Source organism: Coffea arabica, chromosome 6e, assembly GCF_036785885.1.
Source record: "Coffea arabica cultivar ET-39 chromosome 6e, Coffea Arabica ET-39 HiFi, whole genome shotgun sequence".
NCBI lineage: Eukaryota > Viridiplantae > Streptophyta > Magnoliopsida > Gentianales > Rubiaceae > Coffea > Coffea arabica.
In genome coordinates, this window is record NC_092321.1 from 33,742,513 (window position 1) to 33,754,185 (window position 11,673).

General features: G+C 41.7%; 1 protein-coding gene across 1 annotated transcript; it reads left to right on the forward strand.

The window, feature by feature from the left end:
• The first annotated feature begins 6,762 nt into the window (after window positions 1–6,762).
• Window positions 6,763–9,490, forward strand: LOC140009865 (uncharacterized). The gene is made up of 8 exons (XM_072056198.1): window positions 6,763–7,333; window positions 7,487–7,685; window positions 7,870–7,948; window positions 8,061–8,232; window positions 8,328–8,410; window positions 8,532–8,543; window positions 8,697–8,813; window positions 8,933–9,490. The coding sequence occupies exons 1-8, from the start codon at window positions 6,763–6,765 to the stop codon at window positions 9,488–9,490; spliced, it is 1,791 nt and encodes a 596-aa protein (XP_071912299.1).
• Window positions 9,491–11,673: the final 2,183 nt, after the last annotated feature.

Sequence of the window (11,673 nt, forward strand, 5' to 3'; positions counted from 1 at the left end):
TCATCTTACGAATACCTGTGCTTTCGTGTAATCTGATCCATTGGGTGGTCTTTGAGAAAAAAAAAGTAGGCCGTGAAGAAAAGTGACCTATATCTTAGCTATTTTTTTTTTTGAAAACCTAATTCACCCCCCTCTTAGGTTGTCTTCGATCCTTACATTGTCGAGCTAGGGTTTGAGTTGTTCAGTTGTGTTAAGTGTTGTTTATACAGCATATGATGTTGATAAGCTTTGATAGGGACTTAGTGTGGTGATTTATGACGTAAATGTGAATTTCAAGCATTGAATCATCAATTCCAGAACTGTGAATCCAATCTGTCCTGCTTTTGACCAGGATCATTCGTCCATGTTAGAGGCTGAATCTGTGACGCCCCGAAAAGAATGAGTGCGAGAACCCGAAAATTTTCTAAGTTTCTAGGGTTTATTTTATTGTTCGCCCGTCTTTTCGACATTTTCTTTATTAGAAAATTCCCCAGATAATTTTATTGAGTAAAGATAGTTTTTAGATGATTTTTCTAGTATCAGTTAGTTTTTGAGAAATTAAGAACATATACCGGATGTGGGACCCGCTAGTGCGAAAAGTTCGAAAAAATTCGGCCAGTTAGGTTAAGTTTTGGATACCAGATTTATTTTACCAGGTGCTAAGAGATAATTAGAGGTTGTTATATGGATGAGAGTGGAGAGACAAAAGGATAATTATAAGCCAAAAGAGATGCTAGGTGTCGCGTTTTCATTGGACCTTGGTTTTGACCACTATTCACCAACTTTACTAAATACCAAAAATTGACCAAAATGAGCTTCATTTTCCCTTGCTCTTGGCCGGCCATGGAGGAGAGAAAGAGAGAGAGAGTTTCTTCAATTTTCCTTCATTTCTAGCTTGAATCTTGCAAACCTACCGATTAAATTCCAAATTTCTCCACAAAAGTGAGTTGCTAAGCTAGTTTAAGGTGTTGAGTGGAGCCATTTGTGAAGAACAAGCTCTAGTTGTCTCGTTTTTTGGAGTTGCAAAGGTGAGGTGTTAAATATCTTCCCTCTCATGCTAATAATGATCAATTAAGGATTTCTAATGGTAGAGCATGTCATTTTATGGATGATTTCATGACCTATGGGTGAGATTGATGGATTTTTCTTTTGTTCATGAATTTTTCTGATTTCATATGATTGTTATGGTGTGGCTATGTATGATGATTGGAAATGATCTAGAATGAAGCTAGAAGGTGGAAAAAGTGGTAAATTGCAAGAAATTTTTGTTTTGGAAGGAAAATTGGAAAACTAGGGTTTATGTTCCTACATTCTGCCTGGTTTTGTAGCTCATAGTTAAAGGCCGAATTGGCCTTGGGTTAAAACATGAAAGTTGTAGGGAATGATATTTTAGAGGTTCCTGCAAAATTTCATGCAGCATAGCTTGTGAAAAGATGGAATTACCCTTACTGCCCTGTTTCTACCCGAATTTGAGAATTGCTTCTGTAATGGGTTATTTTGGTTGGGATTGCTTCGGAATTGGTTGTTGAGGTCTTCTGATTAATTGTATCCCTGTTTCTTAGCTTTCGAATGGCTTTGGAATTACTGGATTTGGACTTAGGTAGCCTGATTTATGATGTTTGCACCAGAATGCGATTTGTGAACCTATTTTTACGGTTCTGGTGTAGTATATTGCATTTTTGACCTGGTTACACTCGAAACTGGGCTGAGTGACCTTCTGAAATATTGTAGCCCTATCTCTTAGCTTCAAAACGGTGTATCTTTCACCTCCATCCGATAATCGTAGTGTCATTGGTGCCAAAACCGTAAAATGATGTCAAAAACTATTTTTCTGGTTTTGAGCTTAACTTTCATTTCCGGACTTTTCCCTAGCTTGAATTGTACTTGTACTACTTGGAGCTTACTGAACGACTATTGAATGAACTTATTTGTGTGACTTTGGGACTGGCCGAGGAAATAATGAAGCCATGATGGCTGGAAAAGTTAGCAAATTTAGTGGAAGTGCTGTCCGAGCTTTGAAAGGACTTGATTGCATCGAGTTTGTGATCTAAGACTTGGATTTGAGCAAGGCAATTATATATGATGGATGGTTTCTGAGCCATGGAGGTGAGTGACCCTAAAATGTTTCCAAAGTTACTTTTGAATTGTTTTCTTGCATTATTTACTCGATTGCATATCATGCGTGCTTGTATGTGAGTGTTCCTTGTTTGTTGTATTTTCTTGAATTCATGACTTGTATTATTGTTTGATAACGTGTTAAGTGCTTTCAATGATTTCCAAAACGAGTTTTCTAGGCGAGTGTGTACTTTATCGCACTCGACCTCGATAAATGTGAAATTTTCAAAGATGGAACGATTGAAATGTTACTTGTGCATGAATGTAAGCCTTTTGACTGAACTGGCCACTGCCCCTTGTTACCGATCGACTCGAGCCAGAAGCGGACTCGATCGGGCGATATGGTGACCTGGGTGAACGTTTGGTATACTCGAGTATTACCTTGTAGGTTGGTGGAGGTTGGTGGAGCCTGGCCGATGTCCAGGAAAGGTTGAATGAACGAATGAACGAGAGTTTTATTGATAAATGAAAAATGCATTTTCAAATGAATGAAGGAAAGGGGAATGACAGGAGAACGAACGAGTGAACGAATGAACGAACGAACGTATCCTTTTCATGTATGGTTTCTTCTAAATGTTGTAATTGTTTCTTGACTTATCGTTTGATATATGACATCATTGAAATGAACTATTGTGAAATCGATTTGATTACTGATTTTACTGGTTACTCGCTGAGCTTCTAGCTCACCCCAAAACGATTTTATTCCCCTCCACAGGGCTCAAGGCGAAGGAAGGACTTGTAGTACTTATTCCCGTGACTGGATGGCATATATCTTGTACCGTTTGGATTTGGAATCATTTTATGTATAGTTGGGAATTGTTTCCGCTTCGCTTATGACATTTAATTATTGGAGAATTTGATGTAATATTTGAGATGTACATTGTATTTGTTTGAGGACTGTAGTGAACGACTGAGTCCCGGCGAGAGTTGGGCAGGCGGCCCGCCGAACCCTCTGGTTCGCCTTAGGGGGAGGTGGGGCTGTCATAGAATCAGGCTTAGATCAAAACATGAAACTTGTAGGAAATGGTGTTATATATTTTCCTGTAAAATTTTAGCTCAATCGGAGCACTGTATCATGTGAAATGACCAAAATACCATTGACTGCCAAAAGTACTATTTTGCAGACAGTTTTCTGTTTTCCTCTGAGATGCCACATTTTGATATTGAAAATGCATCAATTGGTTGTTGATGTCTTCATGAGACTTGTAGTTCTCTGTCTTAGCTTCAAAAGTTATAAAGTTTACCCGAAACCGATAGGCGTAGCTTTAGTTGTGACCGAAACACCAAGAGACGTCAAATCTGCCATTTAGCTATTTGCCTTTAAACTTGATTTCCGGTTGCCTTGTTAAGACTTGTGTTGTAATTGGATTATTTTGAGCCTAGTTGAAGGACTATTGTGGTAACATTGGCTATGTGTGACATTGGGGCTGATTTGAGGAAAATAATGAAGCCACAAACGGCTGAAAAATAGGTAAACACAAGGGGCATGCCGCCCAAATTTTCACTAGAGGTATAAACCAGCCTTTGGAGTTCTGGTTCTGTAATCTGCAAATTCGACCTGGATCCACTAAAAACTGGGTTGAGTTATTTTCATGAAAGTTGTAACCCTTTGTCTTACCTTCGAGACGCTATCTAGTACACCTTGATTTGATAACCACAGCTCTAGTTATGGTCAAAACCGTGTAACCCGTTTTTATACTATTTTCATTTCCGCGCACGCGCACATGCATTTCTTTGCCATTTTTGCCGTTGTGGCCGTTTTAGTTCTTATTTCCATTTGTGATGGTCGATTAACTGATAGTTGAGTATAATCTTCTGTCACAGGTAGTGACGAACCGGACAGAATCGGTGGACCCGTATAAAGTGCCTTGATTTGCATGTTAACTATTTTGAGTGAGTAATTGGGTTTGTTTTTGTGAGAAATTATCAAAGTGCTTTGTATATGTTAAATGGGTATTTAGGTGAGGGTGTACTTTATCTCACTCGTTCTAAACCCATTCTTTGTTCCTGATTTAATATGTGAGAATACATGCCTTGTGTTGAGTATCCCTTTTGCGGTGTGCTGTTGGGGTGATTATATGACTTGAGTTGAACCCCTTGTGTTGTGTGCTATTGGGGTGATTAAATGACATGAGTACTTTGTTGAGAGATATCCTCTATTGAGAGACTGGATATCTCAGGGCTTGGTTCCAGCCCCGTTCCAAGGGTAGAAGAACTATTCGAACCAGCCGGGGCTTGGTTGAAGTTAGTTCCATGCTAACCTTGGGATTTCGTTCTTTGTTAAAACTTTGATTAAAGCTAAGTGATTTTGTTTTACTCGAGCTGCTATGTGCTGTTGACTGGCCAGCGGGGGTGGATAAGGTGAACGGGGAAAGTGAAGTGGAGTCTACAGACTATGAATATTTTGGTTGACGGAGTGTCAACAGGTGGTCAAGCTCTAGGAATTGAACTGGCTTTGAAACCACCCGTATCCTACCATTGTGATGTTACATTTCTGTTATTGATGTGAAATATCCTGGTTTACATGTTTATTTGGATGTGATTTTACATTTTTACCCCCGATTATTCACTAAACATATAGCTTACCCCATTCCATTTGTTTTCCTTAGTAAGGGCCAACGCTGGGAAAACTCGGGAAGGTGTATAGACTTTTGGTTTATAGAACAGTTGATTTTGCCCTAGTACTTGTTATAAGTTGACTAGTAAGATGTATATATTTGTTGTGGTGGTTATAGTAAGTAGCTTTTCTAGGGTTTACTTTCTGGTACTAGTGGTACGTATGGCTTGATGTAATAGTTTATGCAACTTTTGAAGATGTAATAGTGTATATAGAACTTTCTTGTAGCGTGAAATCTATTTTCTCGTTTTAGAGTATCGAGTCCTGGCGCGAGTTAGGCAGACGATCCGTTAAGCCCTTTGGTACGTCTCTGGGTACGGTGGGGTCGTCACAGGCTGTCAGTACCTTGGTGGGTTGGCCACAACTGATGGGACGGGGGGAGAGGAGTTCGAGTGTGCGGTAGCCCAAGAGGATGGGAGTGGCTTGGAGCGTGGGTGCGACGGGTCATCTCCGCTGCTGCCTATTGAGAGGCTTGTTGTGGTGCATCCGTTTGCGTTGGAGGGGGAGGGGGATGGTGAGCCGCCGCGAGGTGCTAGGAATTTGTCCCCAAGGATGCGTACACTGCCTGGACGACTAGAGGATTCTTTGCTGCTGACCATTAATGTTGATCAGGCCATGGAGGTGGAAGAGGGGTTTGCGCAGGTGAAGTCGAAAGGTTTGCTTGTTAAATTCCCTTCGGATAGACAACTTTGTTCTGCAACATCTTCTCAAAATATGTTTAATGTGTTGGATCATAATTAATGCCATGTTCTAGAATATTAGAGGAGTTACAAAAGCTCCTAATTTTAGAAGACTGCGTAGATTAATTCGTTTGCATGGAGTTCAATTTCTTGTCATTTGTGAGCCTAAGCTAGATGTTTCAAAAATCAAAACTATTTGGTTGCGGATTGCATTCGATTATGTGATGTTCAATAGGTCCGCTGATCTATGGGATAAATTACCATTTGTTTGTTCGTTAGTTGGGTCTTCTGACCAACATATTACGTTAGATGTCTACCACCCGTTGTTGCCTACCTCTTTAGTGCTTTTTTGGGTCCATGCGGGATGCTCTATTGAGGCTCGCAAGGACTTATGGACGGAGTTGTTAGGTGACAAGCCACGGGTGCGGCCATGGTGTATTGGGGAGGGACTTTAACGTGATCCAGGCGTCCGAAAAGCGAGGGGGAGCCCTTTATTCCTGGTAAAGGGTTGGATTTTATGTCATTCATGGAGGAAGCCGAAGTGCTCGATGCAGGGTTCTCGGGGCCCACCTTCACTTGGTGTAACAACAGGCGAGGTAGAGCTCGGGTTTGGAAGCGGTTGGATCGGCTCTTAGTGAATGGCGAATGTGCGGATCTTTCCTCCTCCATTTCAGTGGTCCATTTGACTAGACACCCGTTAGACCACGCGCCTCTGAAATCACAGTTGCCACTCGCCAGGATAATAAGCCACGGCCATTTCGATTTCTAAATGTTTGGATGACGAAGGGCTCGCTGTTGGAAGTGATCCGTAATACATGGGTATTGCCCGTGAATGGTTTCCCATGGCAGGTGTTGTGTGCCAAGCTCCTGGCCACGAGGAAGGCTATCCAGCAGTGGAACAAGTGCTTGTTTGAGGATATCTTTGAGGCTGTTAAGGGGGCAGAGTCTCAGTCGGCACTGGCAGAATTGATGGCAGAGAGTGACGACTCGGAGGGGGCCGGTATTGAGCTCCAAAGGGCGCAGGCAGAGTATCACCATGCGTTGGCTATAGAGGAGCAGTTTTGGAGTAAAAAAACTCATGTCAAATGGCTCTCAAATGGGGACTGGAATTCCAAGTTTTTTCATCCGACTGTTAGGCAAAAGCGGGTGCAAGGTACGATTCATCGAATTAAAATGGCGGAGGGAGCTTGGGTAGAGGGCGATGAGGACATTGCCTCTGAGGCTATTCGGTTTTTCTCTGACTTGTATTCCGAGTCTGTGGCCCCCAGTTAGGAGTTGCTTCAAGTTATCCCATTTGTGCTCACGCGGGAGGACAACCTGGCCCTGGAGGATATCCCTTTGTTGGAGGAGGTGAAACGGGTGGTCCATGCTATGGATGGGGACAATGCGGCGGGCCCAGATAGCTTTACTAGCAAATTCTTCACCTTTTCATGGGATATTATTGCCACGGATGTGTATATTGCTGTAGTGAGTTTTTTCTGTAGGGCGGAACTACCGCGGTTTATCACCTCGACCTCTATCGTTCTCGTCCCGAAGGTTCCAAACCCGCAGGACTTCTCTAATTTTTGGCCTATAAGCCTTTGTAACTTCATTAATAAGGTGCTTTCGCGCCTCTTGTCTGATAGAGTAGCGGTTTTCCTGCCGAAAATTATTTCTCCCCAGCAGTCAGGATTTGTCAGGGGTCGGAATATTACGGAGAACTACCTGTTAGCTCAGGAAGTCCTAGCAGGCATTGGGAAAAAGTCGCGAGAGGGGAATGTGGCGCTAAAGTTGGACATGGCCAAGGCTTATGATCGGGTATCATGGCTTCATCTTACTAGGGTTTTGCGAAAGTTTGGGTTTGGCGAGCGCTTTATTGATATGACCTGGCGTTTGGTTTCAAATGTCTGGTTCTCGGTTATGGTTAATGAGGCGGCGTATGGGTTTTTTAAATCCAGTAGGGGTCTCCGCCAGGGGGACTCGTTATCTCCTGCTTTGTTTGTCACAGGAACGGAAGTGCTATCACTAGGGTTGAACAACCTTGCCTCACAACCGTGCTTCTAGGGGTTTAGGGTACCTCAGGGATGTCCTGGGGTAACTCATTTGGCATTTGCAGATGACGTGCTTATCCTGGCGAATGGGCCCTCCACTTCTCTTCGCCGAGTTATGAGGGTTCTGGACATGTATCAACGATCCTCTGGTCAATTGCTCAACGCTCAAAAGAGTGGCTACTTGGTTCACCCGTCCTTACCCAGTGCAAGACATCGGGTTATTGAGCGGATTACGGGGTTCTCATGCCAGGTGTTCCCCACTCGGTATCTGGGCTTTCCCCCCTATATTGGGAGGTGTAAGACGGCCTACTTTGCGGAGGTATGTCAGAGTGTTCTTCGGAAAATTTTGTCCTGGAAGTCGAAGTTTTTATCTTCGGGAGGGGGGGGAGAATCACTTTGGTTAGGCATGTGCTTTCTGCTATCCCGATTCATTTGCTTTCGGCTGCAGTGATGCCCAAAGCTGTGTTCCGCTCTATAGAGAGAGCTTGTGCCAACTTTCTGTGGGGTTCCTCAGAGCTGGGGTTGAGGTACCATTGGATCGGATGGTCTAAATTGTATTTTCCACTTGAGGAGGGAGGGGCGGACTTCCGACGGCTCAGGGATGTCTACATAGCTTTCTCATGTAAGCTATGGTGGTAGTTTCGAACAAGCTCTTCACTTTGGGCTGCGTTTATGCGAGAGAAGTATTGTCAAGGAGTTCACCCGTGCCAGGTAGAGTTCAAGCCTTTTGCTTCAGCGACTTGGAGACGGATGCTGGATGTCAGCCGCCAGGTGGAGCTTTCTATGTTATGGTTGATTCAGGATGGGTCGTGTCACTTTTGGTACGACAATTGGTTGGGTAGCGGGGCGTTGTTCCTTCGTGCTCCTGTGGTCCTGAATCTCTCCTTTCGTGATTTCATCACTCAGGGTCACTGGAACGTGTAGGCATTGGCTCAAGTGCTTCCACAAGAGGTTATCCCAACTATTCTGGGTACGCCGGTTCCGACAGAGTAGCAGGCGGATGAGGTGGCGTGGATGCCCGTGCATTCTGGGCAGTTTTCCTTGGGCACGGCCTTCCAGGAGGTACGTTAAGTAAGCAACACTTCTCTTATGTTTTTTGGGGTCTGGCAGGCCCCAACTCAGGTAAAAGTGTCATTCTTCATTGTTCGACTACTCTTGGGATGCCTGCCCTTGGATGATGTGCTCCATACGTTTGGGATTCATGGTCCTTCGAAATGTGTGTGTTGTCCGTGCTTGTCGGTTGAATCTCTTGAACACGTTTTTGCAACGGATTAGGTTGCTACGGAGGTCTGGGCATACTTTGGAGGGTTGTGCGGCATTAGCTTAGGCCCATCTGTGCGGGGCCGCCTGGCCGCTTGGCGGTTGGCCTTCCCCGTATCGGAGAGACAGCGGGTGATTTATTGCATTCTCCCGAGCCATGTATGTTGGCATCTTTGGAAGGCCAGGAATAGAGCAGTCTTGAAGCGATCAAGCCTCATTCCGCTTCTATCTGCCCGGCCATCTTTTTGGAGACTAAGTTGCTGCTTGAGGGTCAGTTAAAGGAGCATATTGGGGCGCAGTCATTTATGCAGTTGTATGATTGGTCGCTTCAGACAGGCCGGAGGTTTGGCTTCAAGTTGATTTGCTGGAAATCAGTTGAAGGGAGGGAGTTCACTTTGAACACTGACAGTTGTTCCAAGGGTAATCCTGGGAAGTGTGGTGGTGGTGGAGTTGTACGGGATGCAGCCGGGCAACTCTTGGTGAGTTTTTCAGCTTTCCTCGAGGAGGCGACTAGTCTCCAGGCTGAGGTATTGGCTCTTTTGATGGGTCTTCGGATATGTGCTCGGAGGGGGATTACAAATATTAGCGCTGAGTTAGACTCCCTACTCTTGGTGGGGATTCTTCAATGTCGGTTTCACTGCCCGTGGCAGATTCAGTGGGAGGTCCAGCAAATATGGAAGTTGATTGAAACACCGTCTCGGTTCTCCCATTGCTTCAGGAAGGCCAACCAGGTGGCAGATATTCTGGCTAATGTCGGGGTAGCGCATCCTCACCAGGCTATCAAGCTGTATGAGCATTGGAGTGATTGACCGCGTTTGGCTCGTAGGGGACTTCACCTAGATAGCATGAGTGTACCTTCTGTTAGAAAGGTGCAACATCCCACTTCTTGAACTTGCTCTACTTGAGCTCCCTTGTATCTCAGTTTGTTATGAATAAAAATGGGGGTGGCGTCCCTCCCCGTGGATCGGGTTAGCCCAAAAAAAAATATTAAATGCTAAACTTTCTTAAAATAATACAATCTCAAATTTGATTCAACTGTTTGTTCTCACGCTGTCAAATCTTTCATTCTTTATGCATGATAATGAGTTAGATTAAATTAGAACTATAGACCTATACTTTATGTAACTAATTTTCACAATTTTGAGCCTATATTTATACCTAATAAAATTAAAAGAATAGTTAAATGCCAATTAGTATACGTTGCATCTATTATATAAAAAAAATACATATGATCACTATTCTCATGTTAATTATTTAGTTTACTTTTAGCCTAACCGAAATTGATCTTTCATATGTTTTGTAACTTTCTGTTTGTTAGTCAATCTTTTTTTATATTTTTCACTTTTTTCTTACGATTTTTTTTAATTATACAATTATTTTTCAAGTGATAAAGGGTAGGATTTAAGAAATTGGAAGAGAGAAGTTAAATTTGAACCCAAAATCTCCAAATACTAGGGTTTCAACCTTAGCCACTAGACTAAAGTTCATATTATATTCACACAATAAATTTTTAAAAATGTTTCTAATACACAGGATGAACTACTTCTGCCAATTTGAACTTAAATAATTAAGGTTGCCTTTGGATGGTTGGTTTTGGGAGTATTTGTAGCAATTTTTAACAAACATTTTTTAATGACTATTATTAGCAACCTCTAAAGATGGAAGAATTTCACAAAATTTACACCCCAAACTCAATTTTTCACAGGTCATGTTTTTTACTTTGAGTTTGGCATAAAGTGTGTGAAAAATGATACAACGAGTTGTGAACAATGACTGGAGAGGGACAGGTGGGGTTGAGAGGTGGGAGAGCTAACATAGTGAAGAGTGAGGGGAGGTGATGATGTGTATGTTTAACGCATTCTTTTAATTTTTTCTTAGTTGTCTTTTTTGGGACGTTTAGGTTTACTTTGGATATTTTTGAAACTTTTTTTACTCACAAAAATTGTTTTGAAAATAATATTTTTTAATAGCATCATCAAAAGTTCATAATTTTTTTGTTCATAGGTAGTTTAGCAGTATGTTGAATTCATAGGGTATGATGTCATGAAAGAAAGAAAATTTTTCAAAATAAGACAAATAATTGGCAAACGCAAGAATATACAACAATTAAACATAATTTTCAAGGTACTTATATAGTTTTCTCAAGTTTATAAGTTAGGCCATTGTCTACTTTCCATAGTGGGGATCTTTTCCTTTTGCTTTTACTTAAAATAACATTCTGATAAAAATTGGTACTATTTTGACCTTTAGAATTTGTTTTTCACTCATTAATATCACTATCTTGATGTAAAATGTGAACTTGCATAGCACGGGTTAGAATGCTATGATGCATGTATTTGAGCATGCGTGCACACGCACGCACACACACACACACATATATATATACATATGTACATACATATGCATGTATGATATTCTCTATTTAATTTCTGCTTGGATGGATTGCTTAGTTGGCTACACTCACATCCTATCAAGTGGATGCTTTAACATTTCACCACGTGGGACATATTTAATATTGGACAGGATTTAAGTATTTTATTTTGGTAATAATTAATCCATATTTTTTGCAATGCACTAAATTCTTTCCATGGTGGGGATCTTTTCCTTTTGCTTTTACTTAAAATAACACATTCTAATAAAAATTGGTACTATTTTGACCTTTAGAATTTTTTTTTCACTATGTAATATCACTATCTTGATGTAAAATGTGAACTTGCATAGCACGGGTTAGAATAATATGATGCATGTATTTGAGCATGCGTGCACACACACACACACACACACACATATATGCATATGTACATACATATGTATGTATGATATTCTCTATTTAATTTCTGCTTGGATGGATTGCTTTGTTGGCTACACTCACATCCTATCAAGTGGATGCTTTAACATTTCACCACATGAGACATATTTAATATTGGATAGGATTTAAGTATTTTATTTTGGTAATAATTAATCCATATTTTGCAATGTACTAAATTTCCGT